The sequence below is a fragment of the Narcine bancroftii genome, chromosome 4, assembly GCF_036971445.1.
Source record: "Narcine bancroftii isolate sNarBan1 chromosome 4, sNarBan1.hap1, whole genome shotgun sequence".
Classification (NCBI taxonomy): Eukaryota; Metazoa; Chordata; class Chondrichthyes; order Torpediniformes; family Narcinidae; genus Narcine; species Narcine bancroftii.
This window is the reverse complement of record NC_091472.1, coordinates 20,053,223-20,078,011: the sequence shown is the minus strand read 5'-3', so window position 1 is coordinate 20,078,011 and position 24,789 is coordinate 20,053,223. Positions and strand designations below refer to the sequence as shown.

Below are 24,789 nucleotides of genomic sequence, written 5' to 3'. Positions count from 1 at the left end.
GCTGATCTGTCGCTCTCGTGTACACTTCCTCGTTGCCGTTTGTGATTCTGCCGACAACTGTGGTGTCATCGGGAAACTTAGTGATAGCATTGGAATTGTGTCTGGTCACACAGTTGTGGGTGTATAACGAGAAGCGCAGGGGGCTAAGCACACGTCCTTGGAGTGCGCCTGTGTTGATGATCATTGAGGCGGAGACGTTGTTTCCAATCTGTATTGACTGTGGTCTTCCGATGAGAAAGTTGAAGAGTTGGATATGGAGGCCTAGAGTTTGTAGCTTCTTGACCAGCACTGGTATTGAAGGCCAAACTGTATGTATGAATTGCTCTTTTCAAGGTGATCATTGGGTAATGGTTTTATTGTATTGTATATGTTGAACGTTTAATGGGTTTGGAGGGAGGTGGGAAGGGGGGAGGGAAGGTAGGGGGGGATAAAAGGGGAGAAAATGCCACTGTGTATATTTAAGAGGGAAATGTTTGTATGTATTTTGATTGATATGGTTCACAGTGTGAAAATATTTTTTAAAAATTAAAAAAAAGGTGATCCAAAGCTGAGTGGAGAGCCAGCGATATTGAATCTGCCTTGGAGCGATTGTGACAATAGGTGAATTGCAGTAGGTCCAGATCTTTACTTAGGTACTTGTTAATTCTGGCCACAACCAGCCTCTTGAAGCATTTCATCACAGTAGAAGTTAATGCTACTGGGCGATAGTCATTGAGGCAGCTCTTCTTGGGTACCGGGATGATTGATGCCCTTTTGAAGCTGGTGGGAACCTCTGACTGCAGCAATTGGAGGTTAAAAATGTCCTTGAACACTCTGGCTGGTTGGTTAGCACAGATTTTCAGTACCCTAATGGGTACACCCGTCAGGGCCTGACGCCTTCCGAATCTTGAATGATGTTCTGATGTCGCCCTCAGAGACAGATATTGCAGGTTTCTCAGCCTTTTCAGGGATTCTAGTGGGCATTGTTTGGTTCTTCTTCTCAAAGTGGGCATAGGAGGTGCTCAGCTCATTGGGTAAGGAAGCATCGCAGCCATCCCCTTCACTTTGTAGGCTGTAATGGCCTGCTCTCCCTACCATAGCTGGTGTGTATCTGTCTCTGTTTCTAGTTTCCTCCGGAATTGCTACTTTTCTTCAGAGATGGCCTTCAGCAGGTCGTACCTGGACTTCTGGTAAAGATCTCCATTCCAACCTTCAAGACCCTTGTGCTCATCCGCAGCAGGTTGCAGGTTCTCTGATTCATCCAGGGCTTCTTTATTAAGTCAATAAGAAACAAATTTATTAAATCTGATTTGCTTACAAGGTCTGAAATAGTCTGCCTAAGTGATAGTCTCTTGAGTCAAAAGATTGTAACTTCAAGCTGTACTCCAGGATTCAAATGCTTAATTGAGACCGACACTCTTGTGTACAAGAGAAGAAATAGCAGATTGTTGAAAGAGCTGTCATAGAAACATAGAAATTTATCTTTCATTCAGAGACTTTTTGACTCATTGTGTCTATCCTAGCTGAGAAAGAATACCTGCTCTTAGTTTATTGCTTTGTGACTTAAATATATTGAGACCTTCTACCTCAGTCAGTATTATAACTTCATCCTCATGTTCTCCAACACACTTGCACCCTATCGGATGTTATTTTATGGGACAGAGATATTGAAACTATTGGGTGTTTTTCCAGACTTGAACAAAAATATATTGTGATAAAGTTCTTGGTGTTAAAGGGTAATATTACTACTGGCAAAAAAATGAGCAAAGTTCATCCTTTTTTTTTTGTTTTTTTTTTTATTTTTCACACCATAAATCACATTAGCCATGATATACACTATTTCTTTTTCACACATATACAGTGACTTTTTCTCCCCCCCCCCTTTCCTCCCAAACCACCCCCCCACCCCCCCCCCCTCTCATCCATTTTAGGTATACAATCTAGGTTGCATTAAGCCAGTCAGACAATGTTGTCATTCAACAAAATTACACCAGAAATTCTACTGAGTCCATTCTTTTCTTTCCTTCTCCTTCCATCAACTTAGGTAAAAGTTCATCCTTAAAGTTCTGGAAATTGTTTATTAAAGCTTAGATGGAAAGCAGCAATGATGCAAAACCTGTCATTTCAAAACTGGATGGAGCAGCCATTCTCAACCATTTTTTTGCTACGCCGTCCTTTGGACTCTGCACAAAGTTTATGGGCCCCCTTCCCTGTGAACCAGTCAAGTTTTGTTGGTTTCTTCTGTACTTTTTTCATACCGACTACTTAAAAGCATTATGATTTCAGTCCATGGCCCCCTTTAAGAAAGGCTGGTCTCGAGCCTGACATTGTGCTTTTGCAGATTTTTATAAAGGATTCACATTTATTTGTCCACATAATAGCTATGATGGAAGACATTCTTCTGTTCTAGTAAAAACACAGATGAGCTGGAGGAACTCTGCCTGTCTCACAGCGTCCATAACTAATCTTTTGGGCCTGAGCTCTTCTGTTCTAGTTCATGCATTATCTGCACTCTGGACCAAGTTGCTTCTTCCACAAGCATTAATACGTGTGGTCCCACTTTACCCTGTATCCACCCACCACACTTTGACCTTCCACATTCAAAATAGCTTATAATGTGTCCAAAAATTGAATAATGGTTAAAAACAATTTCTTAAAAATTAAAATTTAAGTCTCAAAATAGAAAACCACAAAAAATAAACTAACTACGAAATCAAAGAAAAACTCTCCTTCCATTCCCAATGAAAGCTTATTTTCCCATTCGTATGACAAGACCACATTAACCTGTGACTTAAATAAGATCACGCTATTTTCCTTTGGAGCTATAGGGAAGCACAGAATTCCCAAGGCCAGCAGCACTCTGCTGTACCACAGCCTGATCAGGAATTGCCTATTTTCAGACATATTCAACAGTGGATCTGCCAGGGATCTAGGCAGAAGGTCTGCCCCACTGTCATTCTTGACTTTACTCTTTCGCACAGTTTTGGCCGAAAAGGAGATTTCAGAAGGGGTAAACAACAGCCAGGTCAAAGAAATTGTTTTTGAAGAGAAGATTAATTGAGGAAGAACATTCCAGTAGCTAGGTGGAAGTAAGACCATAAGACCATAAGGGGCAGAAATAGGCTATTCAACCCATCGAGTTGGCCCTTCCATTTAATCTTTTAAATGATCCATTTTCCCATTCAGCCTTATTGCCTTGCTTCCCCATAACCTTTAATGCCCTGACTAATCCAGAACTTATCATCTCTGCCTTAAATACACCCAATGACGAGGCCTCCACAACTGCCTGTGGCAACAAATTCCACAGATTTACCACCCTCTGGCTGAGGAAATTAATACGCACCTCTGTTCTAAGTGGACATCCTTCCATCCTGAAATTGTGCCCTCTTGTCTTAGACTCTCCCACTATGGGAAACAACCTTTCTACATCTACTCTGTCCACGCCTTCCAACATTCAAAATGTTTCAATGAGATCACACCTCATTCTCCTAAATTCCAACGAATACAGGCCAAGAACTGTTTAAGATGATGAGAGGAAAGGGGCAGCTGCACAAGAGGGCAGAGTCAGTGGGAGGCTTAGTTCAGGCAGAAGGGCTTCAAAGATCAGGAAGGGTGAGGCCATGCAGGAATTGAAGCATGCTGCTTGTTGTTGATCTAACAGCAGCTTCCTGGGTATATTGCAGCAGGTTTGCTGACTGATTCACAGTCATCCTCAGAGTGCTGTGGAGTAACAGAGGGTATAGCCAAGTCCTGCCACTCCTGCTGGGTTAATCAACCCTTTGCAGAGGGCTGACTCAGGCAAGGCACTGCACAGCAAACCTTTTGACAGCAGGTGGGGGTGTTTGCAGGAAGCACAATATTCATGTGGCAAATAGTATCTGACAGAATAAGTGTTGGGAGGTCTGTGTGGAATTATATATTTATGATAAAGCGCACAGAAGGGCTAACAGGACATCTTGACTTCCAAACGAAGACTGTGCTTGTGATTTATTTCAGCTAAGGAATGTTACTTCTGTGTTTTAATTTGCATAAAATTCATGTTTGAAAGGAGAGCAGGAACTTCAACATGTTTCCTTTCTGCCACCTGCAAAATATTGTTTGCCTAAATGATGTCCTCTCTATCCCATCAGTTGAAAGGTGATTTGATTGATGAACTTCCTTTTATTTTTAGTCACATTGTTGTTCAATTTTTCTATTTTCTTCATTTCCTGCTTTTCCCAGGTGAGTTTCTCATAGATCAGATTTAACAGGGTGAAGAACAAATTATAACTCCCAATGTCTGTCACTTTGTGGGAGTCCTGATACATTCAGCAGAGTGAAACTTTTGACCTACATTATAAGGGCACCAACTGTTCAGTCCTTTACATTTCTAAAATTATTCACATCTGTTTAAACAACTACCTGGTTCATATATCTGCCTATTTTTAATGAGCAACAAAATTCACCAATTTAGGCCATTTTGTCCTCTCAAAAGTGGGTATGGATATTGTATATCTGTGTGGCTGGGGAAATCTGCTGAGAGAATTGTGTAATTGTCAAATTAAACCATAACCCATCTCTGCAATCAGAGTTTCACCACTTAGTCTTTTCTCTCTTGGTTCAAATATCTGTTCAAATTTCTCCTTGAAAATAACAGAATGTTTAAGAGCACCATAACTCAGGCATATATGGTAGCTTATATAATAGAACAGCTTCACAATGCCAGAGTAAGAGCACCGAGTGTTCACCATTTACCCTAATTACATGGATAAGCAAATTCAACATGCAGATTGTAACATCCCCATGACCGTGCCACTTCACTTGCTCACAATTAAACTTAGAACTTTCCCTCTGCAGCACTGGGAGGAACATTTGGATCCTTCCAATTCCACCACTGTTTTTTGCTTGCCACTGGAAACCCATCTCTGAACCTGACAGGACACTAACTGGGCTTTATTTAAGTTATAACCCAGATTTCGACAAACCGGCAGCGCCCACTGTCCCTTTCCTGATGTTGGGCACGGTCATACATGGAGAGTGATATAAACAGGCTGGTAAAAATGAGCAGATGCATGGGAGATTTTATTTTGGAGAGGTGTGAGGTGATACAAAGGAAAGGAAATATGGAATAAAGGTTCTAAATGGAGTTCAAGAGCAGGGGGACGGGGATATGTGTGGACAAATTATTGAAATTGGCAGGACAGATTGAGAAAATGGTACGTTTACATAATTCAAGGCATTATCACTAGAAGAATACAGTGCAAGAGCCGGGAAGGCATGCTGAACCTTTATTAAATGCTGATCTTGCATTATCTGGACTATGGTGATCAGTTGTGGTCACCACATTAAAGGCAGGATGTGAGGCTGTTAGTGTCCAGAAAAATGATTTATAAGAATAGTTCCTGGGTTGAGAAACTACAGATACAAGGGAAGATTAAAGGGTCTGGATCTGTTTTCTTTGGAGAAGTGAAGAGTGAGGGGAGAATTGGTAGAGGTATATAAAATGAGGGGTCTAGACAGAGTGGTAGTGGGAGACTGTACCCTTTGGTGGAGGGATCAAGAATTGGAGATTTAAGGTATAAAGTAAAGAGAATTTTGCAGAGGCGTCGATATCATTGATATGGGCCTCCTCCAGTTATTTTACATGCCTACAAACTTGTTACATTAGATCTTGGATAAATAAATGGTGGGAAAAAGTGGTGAGTTACTTTTTGTTTCTCCCTGACCTTCCCTACCTCTTTCAGCTGGCTCCATCAACAACCACTTTGTCATTCGCTCTCAGACCTCACTTTCTCCATATTTTATCTCTCATTTCCAGTTCTGTGAAAGGTCATCAACATGAAATATTAACTTCATCTTTGCCCACAGACACTGTCCAAGTATTTTTAGCCTTTCCAGATTTCCAGTCCTGCAGTACTTTATTTCTCTACATCACATGTATCATTTTTTTTGGCAACAGTGTGATTATGATCTAGTGTAGTTTATAATTTCAGGTAAACCTCATTCAACTAAATGTATCGTCATAGAGTCATACAACATGGAAACAGGTCCTTCAGCCCAACTTGCCTACACCATCCATAATGTCCTACCTTCACACTCTAGTCCCACTGCCTGTGTTTGTCCCATATCCCTTCAAACCCATCCTATCCATGGATCCATCCAAATATTTGTTAGACATTGCATTAGTATCTGCCTTAACTACCTCCACTACCAGTCCATTCCATTTACACATCACCCTCTGTGTAAAAATATAGTTCCTGTTAAATCTCTCTCCCCCTCGCCCCCTTCACCTTAAACCTAGGTCTTCTGGGTAAAAGAATTTCTGCGTTCACCTGATCTATTCCTCTCGTGATCTTGAACACCACTGAGACATCACCCCCTCATCCTTCTGTGCTCCATGAAATAAAAGACTAGTCTGCTCAACCTCTCCTTATAGCTCAAGCACCCACCACCCCCCCCCCACCCCCTCCAAGTCCTAGCAACTCCTGGTAAATGTTCTCTGCACCCTCTCCAGCTTGACAACATCTTTCCTGCAGTTCAGTGACCAAAACTGAAAACAGTGCTCCAAATGGGGCCTCACCAATGTCTTATAGAACTGCAGCATTACCTCCCAACCTCAATCCTCAATACTCTGGCTGATGAAGGTCAATGACGACCCTATCTACCTGTGACACCACTTTCAAGGCACTGATGTTGCATTTGCAATTACAGGCTAAGCCTGACTAAGAAATCACATTTGCTTCGATAAAAATGCAAGTGATATGGCCCAACAGCCATCCACCTTCTTCCTCAAATTATAATTTCTGGAAACGTGAAGCACAATTCTGTCCTGAAATCTGGCAAGCACCTTCCAGCACCTTCCAGCAGGGGCCACTGGCTAGCTATCAGAAACAGGAAGTGTGGCTGGTTTTATTTTGCCATTATCAGGCGGAATGTAGCAGCTCAATGACTGCTTCACCAGAACCATCTGAAATAATATGCTTTAACCCAGCCATTCTCAACCTTTCTTTTGGCTATGGCCGCCTTAGGACTCTGCTCAAAGCTTATGGCCCTCCCCTCCCGCGTGAAGCAGTCAAGTTTAATTTCTTCCGTACTACATAAAAGGATTTTTAAAATTATAATTTCAGTCCATGCCCCCCACTTTTTGAATGTGTTATGGCCCCATGGTGGATGTACGTCAACCCCCTCCCAACTGTTGATAATGGTTTTAACCAATGAACAATCAAAGGCTTCCAGGTGAGGATGTGTAGCTCTGAGTGATGAGAGGAAAGGCGAAAATAAAATGGATTTTTTTATAACAAATTCCTGCTGCTTTAAAGTAATACATGGATTTTTCCCCCACCTATTCAGTTTGAACATGTTGATTTTAGCATTAACAGCAGTTCTCAGGGAAACCACTTCAAAAGCTTGTCCATTTTATCCCTTTAGCAGAAATCACATTACCTGATTGTGCATGTCTATGGCTCTTGGTTGAAGAAGAATATTTTATCAAAAACATCTTTAAAGTATCAAAGGTTTTTTATAATCCACTTCCCTCCAGGACAGGAAAAATCTGACAAGGAGACAGGCAAATCGTATTGTTAATGGTAAATCTGACATTTCATGCTCAAGTCCTCAAGTCTCATGTTTTGAACCAGAATGTTTTAAGTCCAGAATCAGTCCATTGCCTCAGTAATAGAGCTAAAAGGAATTAAATTGAACATTTAATTGGTTAACCTCATTGGACCTGTGTTAATCATCTTTAACACACTCGTCTCAATCTTTGGTAACAGCAAAATTAGAACTGTATCTGACAGTCTTGACAGACATTCCAGTCCCTTGTTTTGCAAACAAATTCATACGATTTGCTACTTGGGATGAAACCAGGTGCTTTGGATTTTTAAGTTGCTGGTTTGGTTCAGTTTTCCACTGAATTAACGAGAATGGATGGATAAGATTGGTTGGAACAGAATTAAAAGAAATTACATGACAGATTTTCCAACAAAACATGAGAATTCATGCATGAAATGTCAGATTTACCATTTGTTGTCTGACAATATGATTTGCCTTTTTCCCTATCAAATTTTTCCCATATTCTCTTTGACAGCAGAAGGGTGGGGAAGGGCAGAAAAAAACTTCAGTAACCCTCAAGAGTAATTATTATTCCTTACTTCATTTGGACATTTAGTGCGGTCAGGGTGGGAGTCCATCCACGTGGGTCAGCATGTAAAGTACTCTACTCTGCAAGTTTATAAAGCGAATGGGAGAGTTCCCAGTTTTTATATATTTTCTGCTAATTTAGCTGATTTCATTACAGTGGTGGCAGGAGCAATTAAGCTGGTTTCAAGGAAGGGAAATTGATCACGGTTCCCACTCCTGTAACTATTCCACTGAATAAACAATAGTCTTATACAGGATGTTGGTTAAGTATTATTCCTGGATGAAATTCTACACTCAGCCTTTACATCTATATTGGAACTCTGTGTCTAAATGGAAGTGGTTTTAGTACATTGATATTAAAATAACAATGCCAAGGTTCACTAGGAAAACACCTTGAAGTGTTTGAAGAGAAACATAGTTAAATAAGGCAAGCAGTGTTAGGAGGGGTGACCAAAGGCTTGATTGGTGGGGGTTTCAATGAGAATAGAGGAAGCAAGTGGATCTTGAACCTGAAAAATTGGCAGATTCAGAATTCCAGCACTGGCGATACAATGGGGTAATGCGGCTGAATGATCAGAGGAAAGGGAGTTATTGGCAGTGTCCAATATGATCCTGAAGCGTGATATGAGATTGGGGCCATGAATTGTGCCAAGGCAATACAAGGCAATGGAGTGAAAATAGAGCCCTGACCAAGAGGAGTGATGAGTGAAGACAAAATTAAAGGTTTAAGTCATAAATTTATGGTGAAGAAGTGGTTCAGTTAAAAACAAATGTCAATGGAGGTCGAAGGCTGACGAATGGAAATTCAGCATATTTGGGGGAAAAAACAGGTTGGAAGACAGACGGATTTAGGTGCCTATAAGACATATGAGAGAGGGGTTAAAATGCTAATCAGTTGCCTTCTACAAAAAGAAGCAGTCCAAAGCTCCCACCCTTGATGTTTGATGGTATCCCCATTGGAGGACCCCAGTGTCAATATCCTGGAGGGATTTATCACTGACCAGAGACTCATAAATATTGTGGCTACAGGAGGAAGTCAGAGGCTGGAATCTTATGGCAAATGATTACTTTCTGACTTCTCCAAGGTCCTTCCAGCATCGACAAGGACCTCAAGGATATAATGGAATACTTCTCACTATACTCAAGATGCAGCATCCACTACACTCAAGTGCTTGAGACAGCGCGGTCAGCACAACGCCAATACGGCACCAGTGACTTGGGTTTGAATCCAGCACTGTCTGGAAGAGCTTGTACGTTCCCCCCATGTCTGCATGGGTCTCCTCCAGGTGCTTTAGTTTCCTCCCACCCTTCAAAACATAAATTGTTTTAAAAATGTACAATTTAAAAACGATTAAAATATCTACACCCTGTGACCATCTGCGACAAAGCTGCCCACGTAATTGGAAGCTCATCAACCACACAAAATATTCATTCACCCCCATCAACGATGCACGATAGCTGCAGTGGTACTGTCTATAAAATGCACTGAAATTACTCACTCCGGCTCCTTCAGCAGCAAATCTCAAGCCTATGGTCCATGCCTGCAAGTAGGACAAAGGCAGCAAGATCAATGAGAGCTCCGCCACCTGCAGCTTCTCCTTCAGGGTGCCCACTGCCCTGATTTGAAAGCATGTTGCTGTTCCTTTTAATCGATGGGTCTAAATCCTAGAACTCCTCACTGGCACCAAGAGTACCTTCACCCAGTTGCCAGTAGCACACATCCCAAAAAATGAATAAATGCTTTTATAAAATAATATTTGTGTGGGAATGGAGAGTTTGGAAGCAGTAATTCTATCACAACTCATCATGTGATGGTTGCGCCTGTACACGTACATGTGTACATTTCCCACAGGCTCGTTGGTCAGCGATTTGAAATGGGAAGGAGCCAATTTCCTCTGCCTGAGGTCAGTGCTTATTACTCCCAACCCTGCATCCACTGGCATAGGGCAGAGATGAAAATGGGAACCTGTCAGTGAACCAGTTTTCATACCACAGACGATATCTTGTGTCATAATCATCTAGGTTGCCCTTGGCAAATGCTTTTTGAAAACACATCACATCTTCTGGTTCTTTATTGCTCGCGGGGTTCATTCGACAGGAATCGACAATGGGATTCCAGGCCTCTGTGACTGTTACACCTACCACCATATTGTTTGGATAGTCGGGAGATCAAAACAAACATTCTTAAGTTTTGTATAGCTGCAATGGCTGAAATATTCCCGATCATTCCAGTTTTAAATTAGATTTAAGTCTGATTCACTGATGTGCGTCTTGCAAGCATGTGTGCGTTTGTTGCTTTGGCATGCAACCTTGAAGCAATAAGGGTAGGTGTTAAAGAGCCCCAGCGATGTGGTTTACTGTTTCCCGTAAAGCTGAAATATGATGCAGGTGATTTGAGAATAGTTGTACACTTAACCCCCTGTGACTATTCCACTGAATTAATAATAGACTCATAAGGGACATACTTGTGTTTTTGTAATCGTTAAAAAGAAACACACAGATAGCAGAACTCAGCCAGCTGAGTCTTGATAAATGTGTAAGTAATTTGCCAAGAAATGTTATGCTTTAATTAGGATTTCTTACAGGTTGCTTGTGCAAAATAACCAATTTGTACTGAAATGCATCTCATGATTCCTTCTGCAAATGCAGCTAAATTAAACAACAGAAACACCAGTTTCTAACATATTCCTGCTTTGATGTGAAGCTGAAAAATGGACTGCTAATAATTAAGAGTGTTGAACACTGATAGCTTGAGTAAGGAAACAAAACATGATTCCAGGGTGAAATTTCACTCTTTACTGATATATCTGGATAAAGGAGTGAAAAGGAAGCAATTTTAGTAGATTGAAATTGCAAGTTCGTGCAAATTCTAATTTAGCAGAAGGCAACTAAGGGAGTAGTGATAATTATGGCCTTATCCACACAGGCTCTGACCAGCCCTGATAGTCCACACCATTCACCAAGAAAACCATGAGAACATGATTGTCCATTTTAACATCCTGAATGCTCTTAATTCATGGTCTTGCCATTTGTTGATCTTGTCTGTCAGAGGACCAAGAGGAGATTCATTATACGTACCTGGGAACTCTTCAGATGTGACTCTGAGACTGTCAATTTGTAAAAGCATCAAGGACACAAGGGTAAACTTTGGGTCCAAGGACCATTATCTCTCCCTCATTTCAATCAGAGAGACTCCCAATCATTTGTACTCCTTGAGTGGTCACAGGCATTACCACTCACGGAGAACCCCAAACATGGCAAACAGAAGGTTAGAGTCTTCAATGTTCTGCTCCAAGATATTTGATGTAAACGTTGCAGTTATGTTTTTATATATTAGAAAATGAAGGGCTGATAATAGGAGTCATGTAAAATTGCTGATTCAATCACAAGGGCTGGAAATAAAACATATGTGGTTGTTGGACGAGGGGGCTCATCCTGGGTCCTTGCCAGTTTAAATGGGTGGTGGGCCGAGGAGAGAGCCTATATTTATTAGGTCTAATCACATGCTGGAATATTAATTCTATTCAGTTCCATTTTCCAAAGTTGATACAGGCCCGTTTCAGATAGAGAGGAGCAGAATGTCTACTCACTGGAAGTTGTCTATCTTTGGAAAGTATGTACCACAATAACCAAAGGATGGCAAGTCATTAAGATTATACTGTACAAGGCTGTGACTGATTTTTGGACAACAAAGGAATCGGGATGGACAGGAAAGTGTTAAAAAGATTAAATCAACCTTGATCTCACTGAATAGTTGGATTGGCTTGACTCCTGTTTCTATTTCTCAATGCATGTTTGATGGCTGATGGTGCTCATATTCATACAGTATTTCACTTGGAAAGTCATTTCAATATTCAACATTGAATATGATTAATCTGCCTTTTAATTTAGACAAATTTTAGCGCAGTTACAAGCCCTTCCGGTCACAGGTCCATGCTGCACTAATACACCCAATTGACCTACAACCCCCTGTATGTTTTGAAGGTTGGGAGGAAACCAGCGCACCCAGAGGAAACCCAAGCAAACACAGGAAAAACATACAAACTCCTTATAGACAATGTCAGATTCTAAACCTGATTGTTGGCTCTGTAACAGTATTGCGCTAACTTCTATGTTAACTGTGTCATCCATTACATGGACACCAATTTGTCATAATCTCAAACACCAAAACAAATAATTCAGCCCCACAATCCATGCCATGTACCCATCTATACCAATCCCAGCACTTGTGCTGGGGCTCTCTAAACCGTGGCAATTCAAGTATAGTATGCCAGGGCCACCCCTGGTACTCCACAGTGTTCATTGGGGAAATGAGGATATGATTATCCCTTTAACACTCCTGATATTATAATATATCAGGCCTGGACTACTTATTTTCTGCTCTGTGCCTGTTGAATATTACGTACATCTGATGGCAAGAAATGTCACAGCAAAGTATAATCTAGAGACAGCAAGTGGCAGATTCCACCTCCTTTGCAGACTCTAATTTGCAATGCCAACCTCAAGTATAACTAAAGTAAATTTCAGTCTGTTACCATCAGATATAGAAAGATGGACATTAATTAACTTACCAGAACCCAAACAGTAACAAATTATACATTAATTAGCTGTCTAATCCGTTGGCCTGAAACATTGCCAAGATCAGATGAGATTTAAATGAATGCACAAAGGAGAGCTGGCCAATTTAAATTGATATTGAACTCATTTAAATTATAAAATTGTATTAAACTACTTAATGGTGACAGTAGCTGGGCTGCTATGTCCTTCTGTCTGCATAGTTCAGACCTCTAGCACAGATTTGGATGTGCAATAGTCAGTGCTGGCCATGAATTGGTGACCAATTGATTTGTCACTAATAATATAAGATGGTTTTACAGATATCCCTGCTTTAGATCAAGGTTTAAAAAAATTCTGAAAGGTGCATTTTTAGATAAAAGGTTTCTTGTTGAGGGTTTCGACCCATCCACATTCCTCCCAACCCCACCGGCATCTTTAGCCCCTTGTAAACTGCAGCACCTGGGTCACACTCCTAGGACTTGGATGCGATTACTGGGACAAAGATGCTGGAAGCACCTTTTAAATTGCAAGGCGATTGACCCATTAAATCGCCAGGCCAGCGACATAAAGGGGATCCTGCCCCCACAATGACGCATCACGCTCTTACTGGAAGTGCTGCCAAATATTCAGAAGCCGGCTGCCCGGTGATGCACACACGCAAGCGCTGATGTCACTAGAATAAGCGGGTTGGCCATTTTCATGTGACATGACCTGGGTAAGTTTAGCTGGGTTCCCTGATTACCTCTGAGGTAGGTCAGGGACCCAGATGGATTCTGACGAGGTTGATCGGGTCGGACCTTTTCTAACTGCCACGGAACTGGGGCACTAACTGGGCAAATTACCCAGTTAACTCCATTTTATACGGCAGTTTGAAAGGGTCTACTTCTGATTCTGTTTCATCCACTGGGGGTTTCTTCAGCAGATTTTTTCTTTTGCTTGGATGAAAAATGTTTGGCTTAATGGAGTTAGGTTGCAGAAACATATCGACAGAAACAGGCAGAAAGGACGGTTTCTGGCCTTCCATGCAGCTACTGGCTGGATATCTGTTTATTAATGTGCTCAAGCAGTCGTGAACTACTGTTTGACCAAACCCATTTAAACCCACTTTGATACCTGCCATTATTTAGTGCTTTTAATGGAATAGCTGTGTCCAGATCAGTGGCACATATTTTCTAAGGAAGCTTGCAGATTTGATCCCCATCCCTAGCAGCCATGCCTAGGAGAACTGCAGTAACCGATAGCTGTTTCTCCCCTATATTTATAGGTTAGTGCCTGGTTACTGCTTATTTAAATAAATGGAGCATGCCTCATGGAGGAGAATAAAATGAGCAGGTACATAATCTTTTATCCAAAACCCTTGGTACGTTAAGCAATTGGGCCTCGACCCCCCCCCCCACTCCCCACCGCCCTCCCCTGCTGAGTGCCGCTGCCCCAGACATACAAGGAATGCACACCACACTTGGTACACCCGTCCTCCTTCCTCGTCCAAGCATTCGCTCCCAATTATACAATGGCGATACAACATGGCAGCCACCAAGGCCAGGTCTCGCAAAACCTTCTTATCACCATTTATTCTGACTCACTGGTCAACCCTGTCATAGGTGCTATTTTGCGTAGATACGCCCAACTAGAAGGTTCTGGGGGGGGGGGAGGGGTGTGGCAGCAGTGATGGAGAGGGGGGGAGGTGGCAGCCTCGATGGACAGGAGGGAGGTAAATGAAGTGAGATAAATATAGACCATAAACTTACTAGCACTGAGACACGACGCTGGATGGGGGTGGGACACATCAGATCATGTTTGGTGCCAAACGCGAGCTTTGGTGTGCAGACGACAGACATCCATGGAAAAAATGTTCCGTTTTGGAGGTTTCAGTTTACAGAATTTTGGATAAAAGATTATGTGTCTGCATTTGCAAAGGAAGTCATGTTAATAGACAAATCATTTAATGCAAGACCACAGTGATGCAAATATAGGAAGAGGATTGGTTGAGATACCACAGATTTTAAATAGTGGTTAAAATAACACTTCTTGGGACCTCAAAACTTTTAGTTATGCCAATTGAATTGATTTGATCTGCCTATAAAACGCTCCAAATAGAAAGCAAGTTTTAATGCTAACTGACAATATTTTGAATGCATTCTGAAGAAGTATCTTTGGTTGTTTTTTTCTTTACAGACTCCAGCAGTTGGACCAGCATAGTCAGGCCAGTGCACAGCAAGTGGTGGAGCTACTGCAGAAGCAGAACGAGCTGATGAGGGAAAGACAGACCCTACAGGAAAAGTTGCAGTGCCTCCAATCATCAGGAAATGTCACAGACAAAGTAGCATTCTTCTATTATCTATTTCACATTAACCTTGGGTCACTGTAGTAAACAGATGGTATCAGCCACAGTATTCCAATTAGGTGCAAGATGGCAATTCCATGCGCCTTCCTCACTAAGGCATCGTAATCCAAGTGGAGGAAAATCGAATGGAAATGACATTTTTTTGTTCAAAGCACTTCAGTATTTTGTACTGTCAAACAACTGCCACAATGTTAATGTTTAAAATAACTATGATATGAAATATAGAGCTGTAAGATGGGGAATTTTAACTTTACATCCCATAAGTTCTGATAAAGGTGCTCCAGAATGGGCAGTAAGTGGTAGGGTGGGGTGGAGATGGAGTCAATTTAACTTAGTGAAAATAAAATGCTATCGATCCTCACCTGTTTAAGGCCAGACTTGGTACATCAGCCACAGACATGTGGAGCTAAAATCATTTAAACGGAGAGGGAGGGAGTATGCGGAATAGTTGTCCCTATGGACTGCAGATGTCAAATGAGGTGGTGGTAGAATATACAGGATGTTTTAGGGGAGGTTCAGAAGGAGCAGGTAGATTGTCTGGGGATCAGTAGGATGGGAGAAGAGGATCCCAGTAGTTTGTGCCAGTGGGGATTAAGCCCAGGTGCATATAACAGATGCAGGTATTGTTGGTGGTGGTGTTGACAGGAGATCAGGGGATGTTGAATAGGGTGGAGCAGCATTCAAGAATGCAAATTCACCAAAATATCTGGATTCCTGGAGGTCTAAAATAAACAGAATATTCATCTAGTCAGGCAGCATCTGTGGAAAGAGAAACAGAGTCAATGTTTATTAATATGGGATCACAAGGGTGATTGGTAGCAGGAAGTGCCCAGCTGAATTTTCAAAGTGATACAAAATGGTTCAGAAGTTGATATTATTGTGCTACCTCCAGAAGAAAAAAAACAATTTTCAATTGCATAGAGCCAAAGGAAACAGCTTGATGCAATTATATTTCTAGAGAACAGCCAATGTATTCCTGTTCGAAACCTACTCCACAGTTCTGTACTGCGACATACTGGATTTGTTTGCTCTCTTCACCCTCTCTCTACATGCACTTTACTTGCCTGCTTAGCTTTTCTCTCTTTCTTTGGTCATCTCTCCCCATCCCTCTCTCCCTCCCCCTCCATCTCTTGTCCCTGTTTTGATTTGCTCGGACTTGTTACACCCTCACTCTTAATGCCAATTGAAATGAACTCTCTTTGAATGAGCCCCAATTCCCCAAAACAGGCTCCTGCAGGTATAGCAACGGGGACCAATTTTTTTTTTCATATTGAGCTTTTCACATAACATTCCATAGTTTCCAAAGTGAAATGTCTGGTAGAGGCAGTATCTTGCACAATTGCTCAGGTTCTTGTCATAGTCACAGAGTTCTACCACAGGGAAACAGGTCCTTCCGTCCAAGGTGCCAACCAAGTTAGTTGCATTTGCCTGCGTTTGGCCCATATCCCTCTAATCCTCTCCAATCCATGTACCTGTCTAAAACCCTATTCAACATTACAATCTTTTTCTCTGGCAGCTTATCCCATATACTCACCATCCTCCGTCTGAAAAAGTCCCTTTCCCCTCTCACCTTAAATCTATGCCCTACCATAGGAAAAAGAATATAATTATCATTGTTTTATAAATAAATCCCTATAAAATTACATTTAGCCTCCAACTGTTCGGGGAGAAAAGTCCCAGCCTATCCAGTCACTCTTTATAATTCAAACCCCTGAGTCCTGGTCACATTCATGTGAATCATTTCTGCACCCCTTTCCTGTTTCTTTTCTATCACTGGGTGATCAAAATTATGTATAATATTCCAAATGCAATCTCACCACCATCTCGTATAGCTGTAATGTAACAATCCTGCTTCTGTGCTCATTGCCCTAACCAATGAAGGCAAGCAGGCCAACTACTTTCTACTCCACCTGTATCGCCACTTTCGTAGAACTATGTACAGTAAAATCAGGACCCAGGTATTTATCTACTTTTAATTCATTTTAAGACCTCCAGCACCTGCTCTTCATGGCGTCACTATATCTTTCCCAAGTTCCCCAATCTCCATGTTTTTCTCCATGGTAAATACAGATGAGAAATACTTGTTTAGGACCTTGCCCTCCTCAAGTGGTTTTACACATAGACATCCTGATTGATGTTTAATGGGTCTTTTGCTTCTGATATGTTTGAATTAGGATTCTCCTTAACCTTCTTATTTCCCTCTTTAGTGAACTCCTACATCCACTATACTGCTCAAAGAATTCACTTGATTTTACTATGACTGACATATGCCTCCATTTTTTTGCTTGACTGTAGCCTCAATATCCAGGATTCCCTAATCGTGTCATCCTTGTCCTTCACTCTGACAGGAACCTGTTGTCCCTGATCTAGCCTCATCTCTCTTTTATAAGCCTCCCACTTGCACTTCCCCTTTATCTGCAAGTAGCCTCTTCCAATCAATTTTGGACTAATGCCATCAAAATTAGCCTTGCCCCAATTTAGGTCTCAAAGTTGTGAACCAGTCCTATCTTTTTCTGTAACTACCTTATTTAATCAGGCCAATTATATATTGCTTGAGAAAAATCTTTTGGACACGTTTAATAAATTGTGCCCACTCGAGTCCTTTAGACTGTGAGACGGGGGAATTTGAAATCACCCACTTACAACCCTGATCTCAGCTGCCTGAGATCTCCCTGTATGTTTGGCCCCCCCAACTTTTGCTGGCAATTTGAGGGGCTAGTAATGCACCCCCATCAAAGGATTCATCCCAATCTTATTTCTAAGCTCTATCCACAGGACCTCACTGGACAATCTCACTGGAATATCCTCTCAGTACTGCCATAATGTTCTCCTGTTATGCACTAGATCAGTAACAATGGAAATTCACCATGATAATGGTATCTTCAAAATAATTTTTATTAATAATATTCAACTCTGAACTTAGCCCCACTATGCACAAATGAGTGAGTGTGTGTGTATGTGTGTGTGTGTGTGTGTGTGTGGGGGGGGGGGGGGCAAAACCAAAACCATTATAGTTCAGGCATAATTCTGAAGAAATTATTTTAAAGTTCAATCAGTTTTGTTTTGGCTCAAATCTTTAAATTGTTTTGAACAGCAATTATGGAGTAGGTGTGAGGCATCAGACTTCTCAAAACTCACAAATTTCTTGTAGAGTAGTTTTCAGAGAATTGGATAGGATACAAATGATTTCCCCTTGTTTGGAGGTTTCAGTTTTTCTTCCACGATGATTTCACAAACCCAGGCAAGGGCTACATGAAGTTACCATTTAAAAATGGTTATGTTTCAGATGCAAGATTAATTTTGCTTTCTTAATCAAAAGTGGCCATTTCAATGGACAAGAGACTGACCTCCCTTGTTTAAAGAGACAGTTGGAAGTAGTTATTTTCTTCCAAATCACTTTTCTGGTGTTCTTCCTTTTCATAAGGGGAACATAAGCAGCCTTTTATTACTGCAATTGAATTTTGTGTAACTTACAGGATTGCAAGCACCTTCTTCAGTCCTGTGTTACCTACACAGTTCCTTAATATTCAAATATTAATATTAGTTCCTTAATATTCAAAAATGCTTTCTGTCTTGAAGTGCCTTTACCACATGACATTACATCATTCCTGTCTTTTGAAGTTTCTGTGTCTCCATTCTAACATCGTAGGTAAACAAGCATAGAGCCTTTTGTTTAATTAGATGTCCTCCTTGAGCAACCCCATTGTCCGAGATAGCTTCAGTTTTACTGGGTTTGCTTTCCAGACTTTGCGACTCCAAAAATGGCTTCCCTCTCTGAGTGTGATTGTGTGTGTCTGTGTGTCCCTGTGTCCAAACCCACAAAAATAACTTTACTAAAAATATATATTTTATAACTAAAGATTAATACTAATACAATTCTGTCACACTCCCTATTCAAAACTGCTTCTCTCTCTGAGTGTGATTGTGTGTGTCTGTGTCCAAACTCACAAAAAGAACTTTACTAAAAATATATATTTTATAACTAAAGATTATAAAGATTAATACTAATACAATTCTGTCACACTCCTTATTCAAACCTGCTTCTCTCTCTGAGTGCGATTGTGTGTGTCTGTGTGTCCCTGTGTCCAAACCCACAAAAATAACTTTACTAAAAATATATATTTTATAACTAAAGATTAATACTAATACAATTCTGTCACACTCCCTATTCAAAACTGCAACACCCCACCTCTCTGGACACACTCAATGAGTCATTGAAAGTTGTGATGAAGACTTGATGAGTCTTGATAAATGGCTCGGAGCTGAAACAATGACCATTCTTTTTCTTCCCCCTTGAGGCTACTTCACCTGCTGAGTTACCCAAGAAGATTTGTTTTGCCCCCACCTCATTGACAACATCTGTATCCTGGAACACTGGCAGTCCTGCCCATCGCTCATCCATGTTTCTGTCATGGCTATAATATCTCATACCCATGAACCTAATCATGGTCTGTCTTCTTCCTCTTTGCCTCAGACCTCTTGCAATAAATTAAATGTGTTTAAAGTCCTTCAAAGTTTCCACACTCGTTGACTTGCTCCTTCCAGCCCTGCCTATCAAACTTGCTCATATTAACCTCAATCTAACCTCAGATTGCTCCACTGCTTGACTGATACTTTGGGACCCACTCCCCACCAGACTGCTGTAAATCCCCTTGACTCACAGCAGCCAATCTCCCCATCAGGATATCAGTTCCCCTCCACTTATACAGGTCCCATCTTCCCCAGAAAAGAACCCACATGGTACTGGAGTTCTCATTCAGACAAGGAGTTTACCATCATACAGTACAACGCTCCTTGCCCTCTCCCCGACAGCATCTGCCATTGCTTACCGGAAGCCTAAGCCCATTACTGATATTGTTGTTAACTCATGTCAATAGGTGTCCAAGAAAATCAGATGACATAGAGAGAGAACTTCCAGAATGGTGGCAGCATTAAAGCCTTGGCAAGGTGTCTGACCAAACATCTGAGCATTTCTCAAACTTCCAGCTGCAAATAACAGTTGTATATGCCTTTAAGTAGCTCGCTCCCCTCAGCTGGTCGCTATTGGAATATGAAATCAAGCACTGAAATGCTGCATAGCCATTCCTAGAGGAAGCTCCAATCACTTTACCAAGATTATATTGCACTAAATATGACTTAAATGATGCTCTTTCATTATATGATCTGAGCTTGGCTTTCTTGGGGGCTCTTTCACCCTTATAAATGACTTATTAATTAGATTCATCCTTGATTGAGAGGTTTGAAGTGAGATTAAAGGGCAACTGCATCCCAATCACCCAGACATCTAATTACCTTTCAAGTGCATTGAAAACCTACTCCTGAGGTTGAACAGATCAAAAAATATTCCTCACAATTGAGCCTGTCAATCAGCGACACTGGTAAAACAACAAAATACTCTTTTTCTGGTCCAGCTTTTGATATCTGCAGAAGAGAGGAATGCTGCCACTGTGGGTCATACCCACCTTTCCCAGTGGAATGAAACTCGAGCTGAATCTTGACATTTGTAACACTTGTTAAATATTCCACATAAACGGAGGTCACACGCTTCCTTTGATGTCTGTGAATTTATTCTCTCTCGCCAAGTCTGCGCTCAGCTGCCACTAAACTAACTCTTCATTTGATACAGAACTGGCACTGCCAGAGATCTCCATCAGGCCAGAGAATATATGCAGATCCTAAAGAATTGGGTCGGGACAGATCCCTGATCGGTTGCAGCTGCTTTTGGGGAATCCTCAGTATGAATGCAGAGGATGGAGCTGAGACTCTAGTCTCCTGTTCCATGTCACAGCTGCATACATGCATATCTGACAAAAGACCAGCACTGTGAAGGGCCTCCAGCCTTCAGATTGGTTCCATGTTTCAATACACACATGACTGAAAGAATAATGTAACCTCAACACAGGATAAGATTATAGAAGTTATCGTGTCAATCTTCATTTTGAAACAACTTTTACACAAGTGTTTGAACATAAAAAATGGGAGGAGGGGTAGGCATCTGGTCCTTTCAATTCATCAGGCCTCATCTTTGACTTCACCACCCCTTCCTTCCCCTTTCCTCCCCTCGATCGCTGCTGTCCTCTCTCTTCCTTCTCTCCCTATCACCTCCAGCTTTTGCGACCACACCTCCCCCCCCCCACTCTTTTGTTCGGATACCTGCAGACATTTTTCCATACTTTGATGAAGGGCTCGAGCTCGAAATGTGGGTTATGTATTTTTACCTTTGCTACATAAAGGAGACTCCTTGACCTGCTGAGTTTCTCCAGCTTTGCGTTTTTACTTACCCCAGCACTGTTCCACTTTCCTTGGTTCCCTCAATGTCTGCTTCTGGAATGGACGCAATACTAAATTACCACAATCCTCTGGAGAGTCTAAATGGTTTACCACCGTTTGGGGGAAGGAATGTTTTCTCATCTCACTGCTAAATAGCTTACCCCCGTTTTCTAAAACTGGTCATGGGCTCCTCAGTAATTTGTCCTTCATCCATCCTGTCAAACCTTGTCAGTTTCGATGAATTCTCTTCTCATTCCACTAAACACTGGAACATACAGTTCAAGGCTGCTCAATCTCTCCTCATACAGGAAATTACTCAATGAGTAGTAGATCCCTGGAGAATGTTATAGGGGAGGGTGATCCAAGTGTACAGGAGCATACAGTGGACAGGGTGGAGAAGATGAGGTTTTGCATGGTGGCCTACATTGGGTGGGGTATTGAGTACTAAGGTTGGGACCATATGATATAGTTGTGCAAAGTGTTGGTGAGATCACACTGTGTGCAGTGCTGGTCGCTCAGCTATAGGAAAATAATCAACAAGTGGAAAGGGCACTGAATAAAACAAAATGGAAACACTGCCTCTGCTCAGATCTGGGAGGAGAGGGGAGTGGAGAAGTGTCTTCCACCACTCCTCTGCAGGGTCCTACTGCCTGGAGGTTACACCAACTGCCCCGTGCAGATTTAAACTGCCTGTAGAACAGAGCAGGTGGTGCTTTCCTTTACATCTAAGAACTCATGGATGTCCTTGCTCAAGATGGTGACGCCAATGCTTGGCGGCCCAGACCATGAGGGTCGCAGACTCCAGGGGATAATCGGACCAGCGCAGGGCAGCAGTGGAAAACACCTCCTCACTGAGAAGGATAATCCTGGGAGGGGGCCCTACAGAGTAGGAGACTATGCAGCAGACCAGCTAAGGGCTTGGTGATGAAGGATTCACACCAGGACTGTGGGCTGGTGGAGACTGGCTCGTGGGAACCAGGTACCAGGACCTGTGATGCCAATGGCAAGCAGGGCTCCTGAGGGCCTCAGGCACTAACAGTATTGTAATCATGATGGGAGTCCAGATCCAAAGGCCAAGGCTGACTGGGATGCTGTTTAGTTGCTTCTCTGGTGAAGGTAAACGAGAGTTGGACTTGCTTCTAAGCTTTTGATCCCCGTTGGAATCTATAGTTGCGATTTTTCAACATGAGGAGCAGGGTTGTGCCCATGAAAGACGAAGAAGGCGTTATGAGGCAGAAAAACAAGAATTAAACAGTAAGAGACATTGGCCAAACCTTAGGATAATCAAAATCAACTGTTTGGAGCATCATTAAGAAGAAAGAGCGAACTGGTGAGCTCAGTAATCGCAAAGGGACTGGTAGGCCAAGGAAGGCCTCCACTGCTGTTGACAGAAGAATCCTCATCATAATGAAGAAAAATCCCCAAAAACCTGTCTAACAGATCAGAAACACCCTTAAGGAGACAGGTGTGGATATGTCAATGTCCACAAAAAAAATTAATGAAAAGAAATACAGGGGCTACACTGTAAGATACAAACCACTAGTTAACCACTAGGACGACCAGATTACAGACAGTTTGCCAAGAAGTATTTGAAAGAGCCTGCAGATTCTGGGAAAAGATTTTGTGGATGATAAAGATTATCCTGTATCAGTGATGGCAAAAGTGTGGAGGTGTAAAGGAACTACCCAAGATCCAAAATATACCACCTTTACCATGGTTTGCATCTTGCAATGTACCATCTGTATTTCTTTTCATGAAGTTGTCTGCAGACACTAGTCATTGACAAACCCAGATCTATCTCCTGAAGAGTGTTTCTGATCTGTTGGACGTACGTTTGGGGATTTTTCTTCATTATGATGAGAATTCTTCTGTCAACAGCAGTGGAGGCCTTCCTTGGCCTACCAGTCCCTTTGCGATTATTGAGCACACCAGTACGGTCTTTCTTCTTAATGATGTTCCAAACAGTTGATTTTGGTCATCCCAAGGTTTAGCTGATGTCTGTTACTGTTTAATTCTTGTTTTTCAGCTTCATGATGGTTTCTTTGACTTTCACTGGTGCAACTCTGGTCCTCAAGTTGAAAAATGGAAACCACAGACTCTAAAGTTGATCAAAAGCTTAGAAACAAGCCTAGCTCTCTTATACCTGCACCAATGAAGCAATTAAACATACCCGTGTAATCACAAACACCTGTGAGGCCAAATGTCCCAAACATTATGGTGACCTGAAATAGGGGACTATATATTAAAAATGCTGTCATTTCTGTATGGTCAAACCAAAATTTATAAAAATAACCTTGAATAAAATCTGGAATGTGCACTTTAATTATATGTAAATTGTTTGATTACAAATTTAAAACTGTGGAGCACAGGGGAAAATAAAGGAAAAAGTGTTTTTGTCCCAAACATTATGGAGGGCACTGTATATACACACACACACACACATACGTATATAATGGACATGTTGAATTATATATAGAAGCTGGAAAGGCTGAATGTTTATTTACTGGATGTAGGAAGCTGAAAGATTACCTTATTGAGACATATAAAATCACCAGGGGCATGAATAAATTGAATGCTCGTTAAACAGAAACTTTACAGATGCTGGGGTTGGGCACAATACACAAATGTGCTGTAAAACTCAGCAGGTCACACAGCATCCACAGGAAGTAAAGGGTAACCAACATTTCAAGCCTGGGCCCTTCGTCAGATACAAGTAAAAACAGGAAGATGGCTGAGTAAAAGGGTGGGACAGGGGGAAGAGGTGAGGAGAGGAGGGAAGAGGAGGAGCATAGGCTAACACGTAAGAGATAATAGGTGGATGCAGATGGGAGGATCTTCCCCGTCTATCACCCTCTGCATTGCATCATCAAGCCAAACTTGTCTCCAGTTGGTTAGCTCAGCGTAGATTCCTTCCACCCTTTTTGACAGGGCTATCACGCGAGATCTTGTCAAAGGTCTTGGGCACTTCCCCCATCAATTATTCTGGTCATTTCCTTAATATTGTGAGACATGATCTTCCAGAAACAAAGCCACGTTGATTACCATTAATAGTATGTCAAATAATCTTCCCACGACAGTAAGGAAAATTGACAGAACAGCATCAATTTTTTTAAATACAATTTGATAACCAGGAAATTAAATTGAAGAGGGCAAGAGTGAATGCGAACAATTTAACAGATGTATAATAGTAATGAGGAGGTCAAAAATATGGGGCTACAGTTAAATTAAAATAAGTCTCAATTCTTTTCACACAACAATGAAATTAAGCAACAGTTCACCCCCATTGTCTGTGCACGTTATGTTGTTTACTGACAGGGTTGATGTAGTAAGGACAGTTCTCCTTAGAACTAGAGCCGAGGATAAGGCATCAGGTCTAGAATCATAGAGAAAGTTCACAACTGGATGAGGAGAAATTTATTAATTCCATATCCTAGACGACTCTGAGTGTTAAATTTCTCAGCTAACATAATACCAAATAAGTATTGAATCTGCAATTTAACTCTGGAATGTGTTCCCTCTGC

The 24,789-nt window shown here is 41.6% G+C and overlaps 1 protein-coding gene and 1 long non-coding RNA gene across 5 annotated transcripts in view; one reads left to right on the top strand and one right to left on the bottom strand.

The window, feature by feature from the left end:
* The window catches only part of LOC138760376 (uncharacterized), a 47,552-nt gene extending 26,000 nt beyond the window's left edge, over positions 1 to 21,552 (bottom strand). Inside the window, exon 1 of the long non-coding RNA XR_011355570.1 lies at positions 21,280 to 21,552. This is a non-coding gene — a long non-coding RNA (uncharacterized lncRNA). The remainder of the gene's footprint in view (positions 1 to 21,279) is intronic.
* sdccag8 (SHH signaling and ciliogenesis regulator sdccag8) overlaps positions 1 to 24,789 on the top strand; it is a 497,941-nt gene that overhangs the window by 468,173 nt on the left and 4,979 nt on the right. For 3 of the 4 annotated variants that reach the window (XM_069930905.1, XM_069930904.1, XM_069930902.1), the window contains one exon: positions 14,830 to 17,995. In XM_069930905.1, the coding sequence (XP_069787006.1) occupies positions 14,830 to 15,022 (193 nt within the window). In that variant the 3' untranslated portion in view covers positions 15,023 to 17,995. Of the gene's footprint in view, positions 1 to 14,829; positions 17,996 to 24,789 lie in introns of those variants that run through there. The other variant, XM_069930903.1, reaches the window with a different exon arrangement.